We start from the raw sequence: 21,335 nt of genomic DNA, 5'->3' as shown, positions 1-21,335 counted from the left end.
TTCAGCAAGCTCATAAGTCTCCTACTCTATAGCTGTTCAAGTACACTTTTTCCCAGACACATTGTTTTCTGAAATTTATATTTTTGATAGGATTAAGAATCAAGAGTTTGACATTTACTATTACTGCTAGCTTGTTAAATGGCTGTAAGTTAATCACTCTTTTCTCCAGTAAAGAAAACATAATTCATAAGAGTTTTTAAGAAGAATCAATTAAGCTCAAGCATTCTTCAGCTAAATACAGACTTAGCACGCAAAACGTTCATCATATTTGAGGTGTGACAAGGTGATATAGGATCACCAGTATAAACTGCAATAAATTAGAATAGATTTTTAAAGTTAATTTCAATGTAAGTATAATTAGGTACATTAACAAGCTAAAATGAGATGTTCTCAAGAACAGAACTGCCAATAAACTCTTCCCACCTGCTCTTTTCCATAAAAGAAGGCTGAGTCAATGCTATCTCCATTGTGTTTTCCAGTTATCAAAAGAACACCAACAAGGAGAGCAGGAATTCTATAATAACAAGGGTAATTGAGAGAGAAAGAGAGAATGAATAGTAACTGTGCATATGGAAACATGTAAGCAAACAAAAAACTACCAACTTACCCCCAGCCAGATATTATGATGATTCCGACAGGAATTTGTACACTTTCTCGTTTTTTCAAAAGAAACAAAGAAATTGCTAGAAGGCCTAAGAACAAGAAATAAAGATAGAAAGAGAGATCATTATTCTTGATGTTTCCCTAATTTAAAAATTATTTGAGGGCTGGGGATGTGGCTCAGTGACAGAACACTTGCACATGTGAGGCACCAGGTTCAATCCTCAGCACCACATAAAAATAAATAAATAAAATAAAAGTGCAGTGTCCATCTATAACTAAAAATGAATAATAAAAATCATTTGAATTCTCTCCTGTATCGTTTCTTTACTCAAATCTTGTTTTATCCAGCAGGATTTTTTTCCCCAAAAGCCCTGATCATTTTATTCTTTGGACGTATATGATTGGAATCTAAATATGATTGAAAGAAAATTAGCTGTATAGAAAACATACTCTGTCAGTGGTAAGAACTATAAGCAATTCTTATACAAGTTATGCTTCACATTAAGTGTGCTGATGGAGCTTAATACAAACATGGTGTGACCTTAATACAAACACGGATGTTTTCAAGTTCTTAGACTTTCCTTATACCTTATACCCAATCATTTATACAAGTTACATTTTGCTTAATAAATTCTACAGAGCTATAAGAATCTTAAGACTTTACGGCTAGAAGAGACCTCTGTTTCAAATTAACACCTTCATTTTTTAGACATGGAAACAAAGGTTTGCCCAAGTCAGACAGCCAGCAGAGGGCAGAGCCAGTCTAGAAACTAAGCCTTTTGACATAAGGTAAGTTCTTCAATTCCCTGTTTCTCAAACTCAGATCTGTAGGTCTCCCTGGGGTTGCTATCAAATATGCTTCAGGATCTGAGGGAAAAAAAATCTGTTAGAAATTTTAAGTCCTGGGCTGGGATTGTAGCTCAGTGGTTAAGCACTTGCCTCACATGTGTGGGGCACTGGGTTCAATCCTCAGCACCATATAAAAATAAATAAAATAAAGGTATTGTGTCTATAACTTAAAAAAAAAAAAAAGAAATTTTAAGTCTTTTGGCTTATTTTCAGTGATAATCATCTGTATGCCCTCCTTATAATCAAGTATAGTCTCATGACTTCAGAGCTTGTATTTGGTTTTATATTAAGTTTGTAACAAGTTAGCTGGGTGTGATGGCATACACCTGTAATCCCAGCAGCTTTGGAGGCTGAGGCAGGAGGATCACAAGTTCAATACTAGCCTTAGCAACTTAGTAAGGCCCTGACTGAGACTCTGTCTGGAAATTTAAAAAAATAATAATTTATAAAAGGGCTAGAGATGTGGCTCAGTGGTTAAGTGCCCCAGAGTTCAATCCCTGATTAGTACCTCTCACCTCCCCCACCCCGCCTTCCCAAAAAGTTTGCAACAGCTGAAAGCCAAATGATATCACAATACCCAGTCCAAATGAAGGTTCTGAGGTAATTTGAGGAAAGAAAAGTAGTAAGATAACCAGGTCATGACCTAATAAATTCAAGTCAAATTAAAATACCAGGGAACTGAGTTCCATTTTACATTACAAGTTATTAATTACATTAGTAACACAAGTTCCTTTGTTATGTTATTTAATGTGTTAATAAAGATTACTGGGTTTGTAGTTTTGCTTGACTCTAATCTATGAATTTGCTGTGCTTTTATAGTTGTATACAAAGAATTCATACCTAGATTTGAAATTATACAGATTAAATAACACTGCTAGAATGAATATTTATCCACCTCAAGATCTTTGAGAATTTTTTTTTTCTTACCACTACTCCCTCATCAATATATCTATATACTCTCTAGTTTTAGGTTTTCAAAGTGCCAAGGAAACAAGTAATTCATCATCGAATGGTACTAACTGTGTTACTGTGTAAAAGCACTCCTTAAGATTCTGTTTATCCTTTCTGCCTTATGAAAGGAAGCATATACAATAAGGCAGAATCTAGTCCTGCTTCTCACTGAGAGGGCTGTGAGATCTTATGCCTGAAATCAGTTGAACTGTTTGGGCCTGTTTTCCTAATTTGCAAAATGAAGGGTTTAAACTAAAGCAGCAGGAAGATGGAGAGTTTTTGACTAGCTATGCATTTAATGAGCATTTGAAAAATTGTAATTAGCATATGAAATCTGGGATTTCATTGACATAAAGCTCAATTGATTGAACTAAAAAAAATGAGTCGACTTTAAGAAGAAAAAAAGTGGTATGTAGACAGGGCAAAAATTGTGAGAATGGTATGCAAATGAATAAAATTGAAAATAACCGAACAGTAGATTTAAAAATATACTTTGGGGGGGTTGGGGTTATGGCTCAGCGGTAGAGTGCTCTCCTAGTACATGTGAGGTGCTGGGTTCGATCCTCAGCACCACATAAAATAAAGGTATTGTGTCCAACTACAACTAAAAAAATATATAGTAAAATATATACTTTGGGATCTAAAATTCTGTAATATCATAGTAATCTGAAGGTTAAGGGGCACCTCTTCAGGGTCAGGGAATTCAGAATAATTTCTTGGGATAAATTTTAACATGCATACTTGAAGAAGGTTTCAGAGAGAATTGGGAATTTTTTAATATATTGATTTATTTGCTGTTCTTATTCTCATCCTAAATTTTACCTGAATAAACCTAGGTATTAGAGATCAGGTTGATGCTTCTATATTTGTAAGTATAGTCGATAGGCTCTTTTAATTTGACATTTCATGAAAACTCATGCAAGGTGTACTTCTCTTTAAGAAGTACAAACTATCTTCTGTTTGTACTGAATTTTTCATTCTACAATTCCTCACCTCATTGTTGCTTCACTTCAAAAGACTGTTAACTTGGATGGGACCTGCTTTTGATACTGAAGGCATGAAACCAAAGGTCTGTCCTTGGAAGCCTCTTTCTGACACTTTCTTCTTAACCATTATGCAATTTCTTTTTATGTACAATTTTACAGGTTCAAATTTGTGGTATTAATACAAAATAGCCAGACAGAACTTTTAATACACAACCAAAATGCTGGCATCCAAATAAATGTTCTACTTAAGAATAGCAGTGTTCTTAAACACTTTAAATACTCTTCTGGAGCCAGTTGAAATGAGAAACAGTCTTATTGACTCATATTTCCACATCCTTTTATTCTCCTACTTTTCTTGTTCTTCTATTTAATAATTAATATAGGTCCATTTATTGAGCACTTAGCACCCAGCAGACATAAATATTCATACTTTGTTTCATCCTCAAAATAATTGTAAAATAGTATAACCCAGATTTACAGGTGAAGAAACTAAGACTCCAAAAGGCAATTAATTTGCATAAATCAGAGCCACAATTTTGCAGGTCTTTGGGATTCTAGTAGTAAGCTCTGAGATATACACACCTCTGTTCTTTCTCTACTTTCTCCACCTGCCTTTAGCACCTTGGTGTCTCCAAAGGGGAGCTGTGCTGATAGTGGCCTAGATAGAGCCAAAGACTCCAAGAAAAAGGGCCATGCAATTGGAAAAGGCTCTGAGCCCAGGGAGAAATAGAGTACATTAGGAAACAGAAACCAGCTTTGTAGACTGCTCATATTAGTGGGCATATCTGCTTGAATGAATGCCCTGATCCTGTGCTACCAGACTTCAAGTAGATCACTAGAAGCTGAGGCTTCTAAACATGGGGGAAGAGGAAGCACACCATAATATACATCCATTCATGATCAACTTACCTGTCCATAAGTAGGTGCTATACAGGGAGCTGTACAATAGAACAAACACCAAAATTTGTCCAACAAAATTTTTTTCTTTAACAAAATTCCATATCATCATTCCAGCACAGACAATAGACTAAAGAAAGAATTATTAAAAGACTTTGTAAATAGCTAAGCAAATCATATGATTCAACATTATTATAGAAAATAGCTATCGAATCAACTATATTTGTATAAGTTTTATTCACAGCAAATTATTCATTGTAAATTATTTCTGACCAATTATCAACTAGTTATATGAAAAGTTCAAGATTTGTAATAAAAACTTCTGTATATAGAGCCTTTAACAATGTACATGTTTAACTGAAACTGATAACGAACATATTCTAAATACTAACCTTAAATTTAGTAATGATTTATATAGAAAATGCTAAATTTCTTTCCATTATGATTTGTGACATGCAAAGATCTAACCAGAAAAATAAGATTGTGAGTTAAGATTTTAATGATTCAATTGATTCTATTAATAACCCAAAGTTATCATCAAATGCCATTATTAGCCTCAACTGAAAGTTCAAGGCCTATTGCAATATTTAATATATTAAGCATAAACTAATTATGATCAAATTTTAATTGATCATATTTAATAGTATTTCTGACTTTATAACTGGAAAAACCTAACATAGTAATTTTCTCAGGAGCAGTAGATTAGCCCTGAAAAAATCTTAATATCTATAGATATACTAACCTGAGCAATGAGTAAATTGGTTGTAAGCATATGAGGAAGCTGCTTATATTTTTTACTCAAGAGAAGAATAGCCAGAGACCAGATCTTGAAGACAAAAGTTTCAAAAGTTATTCATGTTTCTAAATATTTTAAATTACTTATTAAATAACATATTGATTAACTCTTTTTTTGGTGGTTTGGGGATCAAACCCAGGGCCTCATGCATGGTAGGCAAGTGTTACACTGAGCTACGTCACCAGCTCTGTGATGATTATCTTTAAAGAATCCTCTTATCAAGGCACAGTGTCGCATACCTATAATCCCAGCAACTAGTTATATGAGGCTGAGGCAGGAGGATTGCATGTTCAAAGCCAGCCTCAGCAACTTTGCGAGGCCCTAAGCAACTTAGTGAGACTCTGTCTCAAAACAAAAAAGGGTTGGGGATGTAAGTCACTGGTAGTGCCCCTGGCTTCAAGCCCTGGTACAAAACAAACAAAAACTTCTTTATCTTAGTTCAGAAAGAAATTCCAATGTTATTTACTTTACCTAGTACCAAAAAGAGTATTAAGGTAAATAACTACATCCAAAATAAAATGAAAAGCATGGGAATCTCCCATAGTAATTAACCATTTTAAAATTACATGATCTTTAAAAATTAATGCCTTGACTAGAGCCATGTTCTAACTATGCCTATCTTCCATGGCTGAGAGGGGACACTGGGTCACAGCCAATTATTTAGGAAAGAAGTTTTAGTGGAGATATAATAATAATAATAATAATAATAATAATAATAATAATAATAATAATAATATAAGATCCCAAATTTTCCCTTTTTTATTTCTACCATACTGGCTGATAAGGTAGCTAAATTCAAAATTCTAAGCTGTCTTTCTTAATTCTCAGTATAGATAGTCTGTTTAAAGAAGTATAGATAGTCTGTTTAAAAAATCATCTTGCATTTTTCATATTTAAAAGGATTAGGTTTCTTTTCTTTGTTGTTCTGGGGATTGACCCAGAGCCTTATACATGCTAACTACATGCTCTACCACTGGCTATGCCCTGAGTCCCAGGTCTGGGTTTCTATTCTATCCACATAGTGGCCAAGTAAGTAGGCTAGTCAATTTCCTTCTTTTTCCCATCATTGCCAATAGATTTTATATGACAGTTCTCTTCTCAGTGGGCATAGATTTTACGATATGTGACATGTTGAATTTATTAAAAACTACATTAGCCATACACTTATTTGTTGCCAATATACATATTCATCCCCACCCCGCCCCCTTTATCATTCAAAATATTGCTTGAATTTAAGAGGCAAGTTGATCTACAAGATATTATAGTTGTCAAATGCTTAATTATTTAATTTGAAACTAGATATATCCAATTTGAATAGTAATCTAAATTGTCACTAACATAAAATGGGCAATTGAACAGGGCCCCAAAGATCTCTTCTGACCTCATGATTCTACAACAGCTAGTATTTATATGGTAAGTCGTCATTCACAGCATGTTTATCTCATTTATTATCTCATTTATTCCTTAAACGACCCATGGAGATATGTGAAATTATATCTTTCTTTTATAGCTGAGAAAACTAAAGCTTAGAGAGATTAAGTTAACTTTCCAGGGATACACATCTAATTTGTGATAGGGTCAGGAGTCAAATCCAGGTCTGACTAAATCTCACACCTTGTCTACTCTCCCAAATGAAAAGACAAAACTCATTTAATTGAAAGGTTGATATTCCATTTTATGGGCAGCCTTTAACTTTATTTCCTAAGAAACTAATTTTTAAATCTTTTTTCTATTACTAAGCTATTTTCAAACTTGTTCTATGGTTTCCATTCAATTTTACACTGAAACATACTTACCAAGGAGACCAGGCTGATAATACTTATATCGAAACTAACATTCTGTATGGCATATGCCAATGGCTTAGGGTCCATAGTGGGAAAGGTCAATAACCAGGCAGAAACATACATAATTGGAGCTGACACAAATGTGCTTATTACCATCCCTGAGGTTATCTGTTAAAAAATAGATCAAATTGAGGAGTCATGATCTCATTCAATTACTTTAAACTTTAAATACCCACAACGCACTAAAGGTTTCTGAAATAAAAATAAATCAATAAAAAGACTATAGAATCCAGCATATTGTCTAATAACATATTTCACCTTTCTGAAAGTCTTTAAAAGAAACCATAGGTAAGTTCCCTTAGTCCCTCTTCTAATCTAGGTTAAATTAATATTTATATCACAAGTACTAGAAATTCCATTGTTATTTTTAGGTTCTAAAAGTGATCCTTTTAATGATATAATTAAACTTATGAATAGTTTCCTTACATACTGTTTCATAAAATATAGGACAAAAAAAAGCAATTTGCAAAGAGAAAAGTAACCACACACACATTCTTCAGATTATATAGTAGAATTGACCTTCAGTAAATAATTCAGTTCTTTCATATTTCAAAATCTTTGATGCTGTAGACACAATACACTTAGACACTGATAATTTGATGTTAATTGATTTTAGATATTTACTGCTATAGGTTATGTGGTATTTTGTATCTGGTGATAAATTATCATGAATAAAATATATTTTTTTGCTCAAAATTTCCAAAGCTACCCTTCTTTAAATAACTTTCAGGCTTAAGTATAAGTATGGAAACAGAATACTTGAAACTAAAAAAGAATAGTAAGAAAGCAAGGATGACTAAAGACCCTGGATTAAATAACTATTGTTACATAATGTTACACAATACCTCCTTATTTACAATGAGGTAGCTTAGAGATATCAAATTATCATAGAAAGAATGTTGCTTTCTGGGTTTCAAAATGTCATTTTTCTATTACCACAAAAACAATCAAACTTAGAAAGTAGTATATACATACAATCTCTACTTCCATGTTGAACTGTGTAGCAAAGATAGCCACTCCTGGTGCTACAGGGAAGACACCATACAAAAATGCATAATTTGATAAACTTGTGTGATTCACTACACTGTCACCCTTGTCCAAGAGTTCCACCATTTCTCTGCACAGAAGTGGCAGCACCAAGCTGAAGAAAGAAGAAATGCATAATTTACTTGGTATCAAGGCATGCTTATCCCTCAATAGTAGATTGCGCTAGTGAACTGGCATTAGGTTATTTTTTTGTTCTTTCCAGAGTTGTATCTATTTGCATATATTCTATGTATGCCTACTTATGAACATTTTATTGAAAGAATTAAGAATTCAGATTGGAACCATTTCAAGAGTTACAACATTCTGGAAATACTTCAAACATTGGGATGAGGGGAAAACATTATTTCTATACCAAAAATATTGGTAAAAGCTGCAATTATAGCTGCTATCTTCCTTACTCTATTGGTTCACTGAAATATTAGAAGAAAAGAAACCTGATCATTTTGGGGAAGAACTTCTTTTAAGAAAATAACTAAATAAACAAAATATTAAGAAAATAACTAAATTACTTTTTGGAAAATAAGATGAATTTTATTAAATGATTGGGAGTTTAAATGGTAATAACACTGCTTGATTAAATTCTAAAACCAGTAGAAAAAATACGTATCTTACAATTAATTCTTTGTGTGTGTGTATGTGTTTGTGTGTTTATGTGTGTATTATGTACGTTCAGCAAAAGGAACTCAAACAACTGAAGTAGAGCAGAAAAATTAATGAAACACAGCTCTGGTGAAGAATAAATTATTAAACAAATTCTTTAAAGATTTCATTGAAGAGCATAAAACCAGCGACTAAAATAATGGGGTTCTCCTTTAAGAAAACAGCAAGACCGAGGTTGATAACATTGTCATAGCAGCACCCAGAGAGAAGCTCCAGGATGAAATAAAAACTACTCATTTAATTTTTTTAATTGAAAAAAATACATATACTTAATAAGAATTTAACTAGAAAAAATTTTAATTGGACTAATTAAATTCTACTTTTAAGTTGAAGTTGATAATACTGTTATCATTAGAACAATATTTATTACTGTGACAATTCTATTTAATACTTTGTTTCTGAGGAGCATAACAGCAGTGTAAATGATTTTCAGAACTTAACTTTGCAAATATAAATACATATCTTATTGCACCACTCTCATGAACTTAACTGCCTATACAAGAGCTGAGTCCCATAGTTAAGTATGCCTCAAGTACTCTGAGTTAATATTGTAGTCAAATTATGTCACCTGCACCATGAAGTATGACTCCATGGCTAATGATACACATAAATTGAAAACTAATTAAGAAGCTAAGAAGAACTTTTTATTTGACAGGTTAGGATCAGATATCCAATAATATTCATCAACATCTCTAGAAAGTTCATTCAAACTCGGAATTACAGAATATTTTCCCAAATTCATAAAAAAAATTTGTTAAAAATTATTGTTCTTACATAACTAGGATGCCTCTTCCTTTAGGATTTTAATAGATTCAGAAATTTTGCAAAATTTCTTGAAAAATAAGATCTAACTAGGACATTAAGAGATAATTAACAAACTATATAAAAGCAGGATAAAAAAGCTAAAGGGAAACAGTTATTAATATCTGACAGTAAAAAGCAAAGAATAGCCTACATGGATTAAGGAAATGAAAGACCATTTTCAAAATACACCAATATTCCATTCTCCTTTAAATCACAACTATTCTATAAGGAAGGATTAATAGTCAAAGGAAAAAAATAATTTCAGACACATCCCAATGAATTGGTTAAACAAGGTTTTTACAAAGTATAATTCCCAAGTTAAATAAGTGAAACTTACAGTTTAGCTGTGATGAGAAGAATTAGTACAACAAATGCTGACTTCTTCAGTCTCCTTATTTTTCCTACCATTGTAAGACCAAGATAAAATAGGGCTGCTCCAGAAAAAGAATTTGCAAGTCCATCAAGAAAATTTTCCATATATACAGGCACCTTTTTATCAAGAATAAAATTAAAGGCAATGCCAATGAAGACCATAAATACTATTGGGTTCTGTAATACACGCAGGAATCCAAGTCCCACAATTTTTACTTTGTTTTGAGAAGCATTTTGAGAATCTTTCCACTTCTGGATTTCACAGAAGATAAACCCAATTGGGTTTAACATCATAAGAGATATTGGTGCCACCAAATAAATGTACTGAAGATATTCTGGGTATGTAGTTTGATATAAAGCTTCAACTGCAAAACAAGAATATTGATCTTAAAATGATTACCATAGAAACATATAAATATGCAAATAACATTTTCTGTGCTTAATTTTAGCATATTGCAAATTTATCTAAAGAGTTCCAAATGACCTCATTAGCCTATTTTTTGAAAAGTCGATTTTAGTAATAAAAAATTACTATACTAAATGCAATCTAGTTTACAAAATGATAACCTAAAATTTTTTTTAATATTTATTTTTTAGTTGTAGTTGGACACAATACCTTTATTTTATTTATTTATTTTCATGTGGTTATGAGGATCGAATCTAGGGCCTCGCACATGCTAGGCAACTGCTCTACAGCTGAGCTACAACCCCAGCCCCCTAAAATTATTTTTAGTAAAACATAACTAATTTTTACTATCTAGGATCTAATGTTAGTCTTCAAAAACAAACATAAAAAAGGCAGAACTGTAAAAGTTTTAAAAGAAACAATAAAAATAAAAATCTAGTATCAAACTAAATGTTTAAGTAGTAATAGCAACAAAGTGATTGACTGTATCCCTGGAGAGAGCAGCTTCACGGAGTCATGAGGCATAAGTCAGATTTCAGAGTACTGAGGAAGGTGGAGAGAAAAGGAACTAAAAATGAGCACTGAAGTAATGGAGTCCACACTGTATAGGAAAAGAAGTAAAGATGGGAGGTGACTGACTGAAAGTAGAGAGGTCAGGGACTGGAGGCCCTTATAAAGCTCAAGAATTAAGTGCAGTTGGAAGTATAGGATTCAGAATAGGTCAGATAGTGAGTTGAGTTTAATATTTTCCAGATCACTAGGTCCAGGAAGTGGCCACGGGAGTTGTTCACTGACAGGGAGTAAAGTTATAATTAGAGATGAGGAGGCCAAGGGAGCTAGAGGGCGGAGAATTTGATGGGAAGTTCACAAGGATGCTGAAGTCAAACAAGAGAACAGCAGGACTTAGGACAAAGAAGATGACAGCAAGCAGGACAGTAAAGTCTTCAATGAATGAAGGGAGATGGCTAGAATGAAGTCAGAAGATGAGAGCAATGAGGATGAACAGATTGGACAGATAGCATGAACTTCAAAATAGTTTTCAACAACAGAGTAGGGAGCAATGGATTAGCAGTGGTTCACGGCAGCTAGCCAGGTAAGGATGCCAGTCTCACCTACCTCTGGCTCAGGTGGTTTGTAGGCTACGGGGTAATGAGTATTCTCCATTTGAGAGGGAATGAAAGGCAATGAATACTGAAAACCTGTGAAGACACTAAGCAAGTAGGGACAGAAAGTTGGATCTAACAAACGTTTGTGAGAGTAATGAAGTGGAGTCACATAAATGTACGTTTGATAAATACACATTCAACTATACCTTCTTGGGAAAACAAAATCTTTTTTTCTCATATAGCATGTTCTCAAGTACAAACTAATTATTTCACCTGTTGTTCATCAAAGAACAACAAGGCTCAAGAAAAAAATCTGGCTATGTTAGAGTTATAGGAAATAGAATAAGACAAAGTATGTGTGCTGTGTATTATAGGTAATTTAAGGAATTTTCCAAAGGGTTTGAGTATCCATGATGACTTTAGAATCTGACACTATATAAGATGTGTTTCCTTGGAGGGAGTTAAGTGGATTGGATCTGACTTCCAGCAGTTTCTTGGAGGAGTTAAGGGTTGGTGGCCTGGTCTGGGATTATTAGGGCAATTTAGAGTCATGGAATAAATAACTTGGTCTGTGGGCACATTTTTGGCAGTAGGTCCCAAATAGAAAAACTGATACAGAATTGAAGTTGAAAAAAATAAAACATAGACAGCCAGTCACCAAGGAGAGACTCAATCTTGTGGAAAAATGTAAAGATTAGGTTTCTCTGTTTATATTAAGATAAAGTGACACAGGCAGGAAAACATAGTTGTTTACCTACTCAGGATACATAAGTTCAGTTAATATCATGCGCATGACCCGTTAAAGTTATGTAACTAGATTATATAACCTTTAGAAGTTCACCTTGCTCTCGTTAGCCAAAATCTTCTTTGTATAAAATTCACCCCCCACCACCGCTTTTTTCAGCAAAGCACATAGGAAGTTCTATTATATCTCCAAAATGAAGAAGTTAAAAGATATTTGATTACATAAAGTTTCATAATTTTCACTGAATTCTAAATTATGCTAGCTTTATAACTCTTAGTGGTTTTCTTTCATGATTCATAAGGTTCATTTTACTTCTAATTAAACATTCTATTGCTAAGAGAAACATACCTGCTCACCACTCAGTTTTTAACTTGAGTGGATATTTTGGCAATGTCTTATGTTTTAAATCTGAGTATAAGAATTTTCCCTAAGCAGGCACACTACAATGCAAAGGTGTTTCCTCTAACAACTTACAGTTGCATGATCTACTCAAAGCCACTTATATTAATTACCTTTTTCTGAAATTTACTTTCCTGGTACATTAGCAATCCTCATCACATAATAGATTCTGATTGTTTTAGGAGCTCAATGCAACTTTGAGCAACCAGTTTTATTACCTAAGGCTGCCCAATCATCAAACAGTGTTTTTGCTTTCCTCAGGTTCGGTAACCTGAGGTCAACAACAAGAAGGGTGAGTATGTGGTAGGATGAGATATTCTGAAAGAAAAGAGAGACTACATTCACATGACTTTTATTTCAGAAGAATATTATTATGATTATTCTTTATTGTTAGTTATTATAGTTAATCTCTTACTGTGCTTAATTTATAAATTTAATTTTCTTTTAGGTAGGTGTGTGTGTGTATAGGATTAAAACATTGGTACCCTCAGTTTCAGGCATCCACTAGGGGTCCTGGAACATATTCCTGGCAGATAAGAGGAACCACTGTGTTTATTTTCTTCTTTGGCAGGATCTTCTTTATTTTCTCTGCTTGATTCTTACTACTGTTACTGGTTAGAAGTCTCAAAATTAGACTACCTAATGTATTTACTAAAATACATTATTTTGGATTTTTTCAATTACTCCCTTCATCAATCTTATTTACTGCTAACAAATCATAACTGTCAAAAGTCAACATTATCCCACGATTCTCACTGCCCACAAGAAGAACTATAGGGTTGGGATTGTGGCTCAGCGGTAAAGTGCTCGCCTAGCACAGATGAGACCTGGGTTTGATCCTCAGCACCACATAAAAAATAAAGGCATTGTGTCCATCTACACCTAAAAAATAAATGTTAAAAAAAGAAAGAACAACTATAAAGCCTTTTTTTTTTTTTTTTTGTGGTGCTGGGGATTGAACCCAGGGCCTTGTGCATGCAAGGCAAGCACTCTACCAACTGAGCCATATGTGTAATATGAAATGAATTGCATTCTGCCACCATGTATAACAAATTAGAATAAATAATTAAAGAACAAAACGAAACAAAAAAACCTCTTTTGACATAAACAGCCCAGTTGTCACAATTGAATTTGGGATTCACCTATCTCAGCCTCCCTAGTCACTGGGGTTATACAACTGCACCCAGTATCCTCTTTTTCCTTTCTTAGTCCTGAGTCTTGGCTGCTATTTAAGGCCAGTCTTTCATGCTACTTCTTCCACCAAGTCTTCAATTTACATCATCAATCTCTCCACTGGAATGCTGTGGTACTTTGTTCCATATTAGTACCACCTTGGCAAATTCTAAGTTCCTTAAAGGCATTATTTTATGACCCATAGTCCCTGGCACAGTGCTGAACAAATCTGAAAATACTTGCTGAATGGGATTAACTTCCCATCAATGAATGCTAAAGTTTTCAGACTAGCAAAAATGTATTCTGTAACACACAATAATCTTTTATCTAATCAACATCAATTAATCCGTTTCTTTTTAGATCAGTTTTTCATGTTTTTTGCTTTTGTGTGTGTTGGGAGGAGTTCTGCAGATTGAACCCAGGGGCACTCTACCATTGACCTACATTCCCCAGCCTGTTTTTGAGAGAGGGTCTCATTAAGTTATTGAGGCTAGCCTCAACTTACAAACCTCCTTAGACTCACACGTAACTGGTATTATGAACATGTGCCAACATGCCCAGCTGTTTTTGCTTTTAAAAAATCTATTTTTTAATTGACAAATAAAAATTAAATATAATTATTTGTACATATGGTTTGTATACATTGGGGAATGGCTAAATGGAGCTAATCACATACTTATCATTTTTGTTATAAAACACTTATAATCTACTCTTAGCAATTTTAAAAAATGTAAGACATTAACTGTAGTCACCATGTTGTACAATGCATCTCTTGAACTTATTCCTCCTAACTGAAATCCTATAAGTATTTTTTAACTTTTTACACACTATTAATATTTACAAGCTAGTTACAATTGGGGTTTTTAAGCTCAGCTGAACAAGTGTTCAAAGGCAAAAGAAGTATAGTCTAGTGGGGGAGCAAAAATTGTGATTAAATGCTTATTAAATTACTAGAAGAATAGAGTTCAACATGGGAATTTTAGTCTATGTCAGCCATTCACTTGCATAATTATTTAACATTATATCTTTATCTATAAATTGGCATTGCTTCTCTGTTATCAATCTGAAGATGATTTTTCAATCTGAAAAGAAATTACATATGAACATGGAAACCTACAGTAACTAAAATTAGATTTATAACCATTATATCAACTATTAAGTTCTAATTAATTAATGCTTATAAATAAGGCTCGTGGAGGGAGGGAGGAATCCCATTATGAGGACTTATTATATAGCTTTGAAGAACTAAGAGATAAAATTAGCCACCTACTGTGGCTCCTATTTTGATTCCTGCAGGGTTTCAATCTCTAGCAAATAACACAAAGACTCTGACAAGATCATTCTATTATATAATAGCATATAGTTAAATGCTTCATTTCCTTTCTGTTTACAGCTCAAGCACTAGGGCATAATTATGATTAGTCAGGGTACTTATGCTATCAGCATTGTTTGAAGAATAAATTATAGGACTTAACTATGCCCTATTAGTATCTTTTAACGACAGAGGCAGGGAACCATTCTGATTTGCTGAAATCAACATTTCACCTTGGTAGATTCTTGGTTTCTTCTACACTTGGATTTTTAAAGTACTTTTGAAAATAATTGTTATAAAAAAACAGTGGGCTTTTTAAAAAGTCTGTCATAATGCACTATTCTGTCACTTGAGTAAAAAAGAAAAATCACTTAATGTAATTTTATAGACCATTATAAATGTCATGGTATTCCAAAAAAGCAAATGTGACTACCCTTTTTCTTTATTCATTAACTTATCTGCCTTTTCCTTGCTAGCATTTTTCAAGTCACCTAAAAATTGGACAGATATGGAATAAATGTCTTAAAAAGGACATCTTTTTAGAACTCCCAATTGATGCTCCTCTGTGAACAAGAGAGTGGGAATTCTTGGGAGAGGCTACAGAACAAACAGAAAGGTCTTCTCTCTGGAGAGGCTTCTCTGTTCACCCTGTACAAGGCCAAAAGGCAGATGGACACAGGCAGCAATAATAAACAACCTCACCCAGGAGCAGATACATGCCTATATAGTTCAGTATCACATTTTCCAATCTGAAGGCATATGAGAAAGTTGTCTATGTTATTGGGTTTTATTAAAATTATAGACTACAACCTAATGTTATAAGAGTTCTTATTATTTGGGAGTAAAAAAAATAAAATAAAATACAAAAATTGCAACCCCAAATTGGCATACACATCAAGGAAATTTGGGCAAGCACATGCCCAACATGATTATTACAAGATTCACTAAAATAACATGGGATACAAGAAGAGCAGGATGAGAATGGCTGGTTATATTCTTTATTTAGATATTCTGCCTTGATAAAAAATTTGATTAATTCATCTAATAGATCTTTTTTCATTACTGCTCATTTCATGGAAAATTTAGGAATACTATAGGGACAAAGAATTTTGATTCTGTCTGAAAATAATGTATAACAAGGGCTGGTTGGGTGTTCTGAGATAAACTTGGCATGTTATATAACTATGTGGCATAAGAGAATGCCCAGGACTTAGAATCAGAAAACTTAGGTTTGGATCTCAGTCACCTGTTAGCTGTGTGACCTGGAATAAAACAATCTCTGTAAGCTTATCTCCTTATTTGAAAATGAGGATAATAGTATCTGCCCTATTCAAATGAGATAAGCGTAAGAAAGTACTCTGTAAACTACAAAGTTACAAATGTTAGTTTTGTTTAGTTATGGGTTTACTAATCTATAAGATTATATGAAACTAATATACTTCTAATTGATGTCAAAGTAAGATAAGTAAGATAAGCAATATTTATTAAATATATAAACCACGGTACTGAGCCACTTTTGAAGTTCTTATATCATAAATATATTGACTAATCCGTTATTAGTTCTAAGGAAATGGTCAAACACATTAACTCCTTGATCTTCTATTTCCAAAAATCTTTTCCTTTAAAATTCAATAACCTTAAAGGAACACCTATTTAGTTTCTTCTATTTATAGCTCAGTTACCTAAGATTCTAGTTTTCCGTCTTCTAAGCCTCCTGCTTTACTCATGGTTATTTGATTTCTTTGGTATTTTTAAATTTCGGGTAAGTGAGATGGAGGAAGGTCAAAGGTGGAAAAAGGTATGAAGTATATTTCAAGAGTCTCTTTGGTACCAGTGGTGAAATAAATTGGGGGTGGGAAGAGAGGATGAAATGAATGGATAAGAAACTTAAAAGTTAATAGTAGAGGGGCTGGGATCATGGCTCAGCGGTAGAATGTTTGCCTAGCACGGGCGGGACCCAGGTTCAATCCTCAGCACCACATAAAAATAAAGGTATTGTGTCCATCTACACCCATAAAAATAAATATTAAAAAAAAAAAACTAATGGTAGATTTCAGTTGTATACTTTAAAATTCCAATCACATTTCTGCTCAGAAGATGTCATCAAATAAATCTTAACTGACCACCTTGTCTCAAATGGCATCTTCTCATTCCTGTGCCTCTACACTACTTATTTGTTTACAGGGGTATTCTTAGCAGCAGGCACAGTCACTGGTATATAACAGTGCTTTACGAGTGAATGAATGACTATATCCATACAAGTCAGGTCTGCACATTGCGATTCATGATCAAAATATACATAAATTTAATTTTAAAATATAAAAAAGAAGCTAGTAGGTGTACTTTTTCTTGGTGGCCGAGTGTTCTGAGAAATAGAGTGCGTTTCCTTCCAAGATACCCCAACATCTCAAATTGGTTTATTTATTGTTTTTCAGGAAAACATACACATATAGAAACACAAAATTAGATTGCTTAAAGAGATGGAAAGATAAAAATACCCTTACCATTTCTGTTCTTAAATAATAATTTAACTTCAATGAAAATACTCTGAAATTTTGAGAAAAATAAAAGCTTCAAAACAATTTTTAAAGTAAAACCAAACATATATATAGTAAGAAAAATTAAGAAGGGAAAACGATCACTCTTAATGAGCATAAATTTCTAATGCCAATACTTAGTAATGACTATTTTTATATAAATGTAAGTTTTCTTTACATAATTTAAATCAGAATTTGAGTCCTTCTGGGAAATTATATTTCTTTCATATGTGATTTTTAAGAAGAAATAGAATACTATTAGAAAGAATATTTACAAAGGTTATGAGGATATGACCATTTATTTTAGGTAGGTGTTTAAAGGATCTTTAAACTCCAATGTTAAGGGAAAATTATAATGCATCCTAATACATGATATACTTAAGATAAAAATATGAAAGATTTCTTAAATTCAAGAATAAGAATCTATTACTAACAAATGCTTAGATTTAAAGCTTATATTTGTTACCTCCTTAAACACCTGAGTTTTTTAAAAATTGAAAAAACAACAACAAAGAACTTACCTATAGGGTATCCCAATGCAAAGTCATTACTTTGTGTAGCAAAAATAGGGAATAGTCCAGCTTTGCTAAATCGACTATCAGGACTGGCAACCAGTAAGGTTAATATACATACAATGAAAAACACAGAAGCTTTGCCAATTAAGATACTGTATAAGAAAGCCCAATCCACATTGGAAAAGTTAAGTACAACCATGTTTTTGAATAATAAAGCCGGAAGTGCAAATCTGGAGACAAAATTTCCCAGTCCTTTAGCCTGTGTTGATGTTATGACATTGGCCCTTCCTGCTATGTAGCCACAAAGGACTATGCCAAAGCATTCTAGTAAGGCTGGAAAAAGCCTTGTTATTGACATTGAAGGTGAATCATTAGTGGAATTGAATCCATGTGTTACTGTGGTAGATGAAGTCTCAGATACATTGATGGCAATGGTTGAGTTCTCTGTAGGCAAATTAGAAAAGGAATCCATTTTCTCTCACTCTCCAACTCTGGTCAGATCTCTGAAAAGAAAAGAAAATTCAGTGTAACAATACGAAGAATTCTAGCTGAAAGGAAATACTGCAAATTTAGAATTATTTACTTATTAAACGGTTAAATAATTATACATACTTCCTTCAACGATCACCAAGGAAAAATGTAATGGAAATAAAGTGGAGGTGGGGAGGATGCTAACATTAACATTTTTAGTCTCTAAGGTAGGTCAGCTCAAACATTTGTATTACTACTCTACATTCCTATCCAACATATGTTAAATAAGATGCACAAATATTACAGCTGCAGTGATGCCCTGAGGCTCTTCTCTCCAGTGATCCACAACTGAGGTATCTAGTATTTAAGAGATGGGATCCACAGAGTCTCTGTTGTTGTCCACTTGCATCCAGATTCTCTGGAAATTTCAGAAGTTCTCAGGGGATGACCAAGGAGTCATTCTGAGTCCTTTCCAGACTGTGATCATAATTGAGTATAAGGAAAAAGAATACAGTATAGCATCACTTATTAACTTTGAACCAATAATTTTAACTTTTCTATGCCTCACTTAATCTGTGAAATGGCAATAACAGTCTATACCTCACAAAAACGTGAGCCTATTCAAATAAAGTCCTTATGATCACATCTGGTGAATTAAACAAAGCTAAATATAACTTTAGATTGAATATGAGAGCATGAAAGACAAAATTATGAAAAAAATGATGGCATTCCATCAACCTACACATACTGACTAGCCCAAGAGTTCCTTTGTACCACAGCGACTTTGCACATGCAAAACCACTCTAAAACATTCCTTACCTACCTGTCTACCACTCTGCACATAATTAACACCTACTGATCCTCCAAACTATATAATTCATTAGCCAAGTCAAGTCTCTTTCAAATGGAATGATTATCCTTACCTTTAACCATTTTTTTTTCTCATTTTGTAATTATACTACACATTAGAGTGACATAGAACTTATGTCTATCTCCCTCACCAGACGTTAAGTGTAACAGAAGAAAGAACTATGTCTTTGTTCACTGTTGTGTCCCTAACATCTAGCATAGTATCTAGCACACAAGAAACATTGAAAAAAAGTTCTTGTTTAATGAATCACTAAAACAGTATCTTGTACTTAAATAAGCTCCCTAACCTTTCATGGATCAATGTTCTCTTTCAGGCATTCTCTAGTTTGTGGGTTTTTTTCCTGAATAATAAAATATTCTAATTTTTTTCACTATAGCAACAGGCTCTAGAACACAAAATGTGCTCTAAAATGTTCTAAAGATGTTCATAAAATGTTAAAGAACACAAATATGTTGTAAAACATTATGAAGATGTTCCAAAAATGCTCAACAAAGAACAAATTCTGTATGTTAATATGACAAAAAATTATCAGACTCTCCTCTTGCTGCCAGGGACACAATGAAGAAGAGGTTTGGATGACTCTGAAGTTAAACAGCTTTTATTAGTAATTTTATTAGTAATTTGAAGTTAATTGATAATTATTGCCAATTTCTAAGTAATTATTCTGGGTTTACCATCTAAAGTGGCCTTATATAAGGCAGAAAGTAAAAAGGCTCATGCTTCCTGAAATTTATAATACCCTGCCTGGTTAAGTTATCAGATATCCTCAGCACATTAAAAAAGACTCAGATGGCAGGTCAGAGATCACCAGGTGATATATGGGGATGTGTAAGAGAATTTTCTCTATCCTACCCTTGTATAAACCAAACCACTTTAAAATCTTACATTCAATCTGGATTAGGACAAGTATTTTTCTACCAAGATTAGACAGGAGTGGTTCAATATAAACAAACCTGACAATATTCACATACTTGAAGTTTACCAAATGAGCATCAAATTATATCCTGGGAAATTTATTCATTGGTACAAATACCCATACTTGAAGCAGTTGGTAAACAAAGATGTTAAACATTGGGAGCCATTAAGAAATGTAGACTTGGAAAGGCAGTTGTAAAGAAGAAGGTGATAAACTATTCCAGTCTTCTGATGTTTTTCAAAAGTTCTCTTTGTTTGGAGCATTAATAAATAACTCATACTGCCCCACAATCTCTTATTTGGACCACAAAAACATATCAATGTAGTCCAATCCAGTATTTTTTAAAAACAATTGTAACAGTAGTTCACTGAAAAGAATCTAACAGATTCTGGACCATAACACTTACCAACACCTTGGGTCAGTGACTCTACCTCCCTGAATTTCAGTTTCCTCAACTGTAAAATGACAGTAAAAACCATCTCAGAGGGATATTGGGTAGATGGTCTATGTTATGCACAGCGTATCACAAAGTAGGCCTTTAAGAAATGGTAGCAATTGCTATTAGAAGCTATAGTCCTAATAAGAATGGTAACAAAGTTAATAAAATGTATTTCTGGTTCTCCAAACATACTAGGTATTAAAGATCCTCCAACTAAACTAGAGGATAGCATATGTCACGAAGTTATCAGCTTCTGTTTTATAATCAAATTAAGGGAGGTTGAATTTAATTTAGTTTGATCTTAAATAGCTGCCAAAAGTAAAGGGAGCTCTTCATTCTTCTCTGTGATGGTCAAAAAATTGTAGCAATGTCCAGAGTTAACTTTGAATTAATTGAAAATTAAAAGAAAAACTTCTTCCTTCCTATGAGGTTTCTTTTAATGTTTTCCAGTATTATAAAAGCAACACCTGCTGAGGGAAAAGTCAAAACAATCAAAAGGATTTAAAAAGTTTTATCCATCCTAATCTTTTTTTTTTTTTTCTTTTAGAGGTGCTAGGGATTGAACCTAGGGTTGCTCCACCACTGAGTTACATCCCAGTTCTTTTTATTTCTTATTTTGAGACAGGGTTTTTCTAA

General features: G+C 33.3%; 1 protein-coding gene across 3 annotated transcripts in view; it reads right to left on the bottom strand.

Moving 5' to 3' along the window:
- Positions 1–21,335, bottom strand: part of Gpr155 (G protein-coupled receptor 155) — a 43,444-nt gene that overhangs the window by 20,764 nt on the left and 1,345 nt on the right. For all 3 annotated transcript variants that reach the window (XM_076866864.2, XM_076866863.2, XM_076866865.1), the window contains exons 2-9: positions 18,009–18,505; positions 9,775–10,174; positions 7,902–8,067; positions 6,879–7,034; positions 5,029–5,112; positions 4,299–4,416; positions 608–692; positions 424–514 (exon numbers count right to left, since the gene is read on the bottom strand). In XM_076866864.2, the coding sequence (XP_076722979.1) occupies positions 424–514; positions 608–692; positions 4,299–4,416; positions 5,029–5,112; positions 6,879–7,034; positions 7,902–8,067; positions 9,775–10,174; positions 18,009–18,474 (1,566 nt within the window). In that variant the 5' untranslated portion in view covers positions 18,475–18,505. The remainder of the gene's footprint in view (positions 1–423; positions 515–607; positions 693–4,298; positions 4,417–5,028; positions 5,113–6,878; positions 7,035–7,901; positions 8,068–9,774; positions 10,175–18,008; positions 18,506–21,335) is intronic.

Source organism: Callospermophilus lateralis, chromosome 9 (assembly GCF_048772815.1).
Source record: "Callospermophilus lateralis isolate mCalLat2 chromosome 9, mCalLat2.hap1, whole genome shotgun sequence".
NCBI lineage: Eukaryota > Metazoa > Chordata > Mammalia > Rodentia > Sciuridae > Callospermophilus > Callospermophilus lateralis.
Note: the sequence above shows the minus strand (reverse complement) of the source record. Positions and strands in the feature narration are given on the sequence as shown.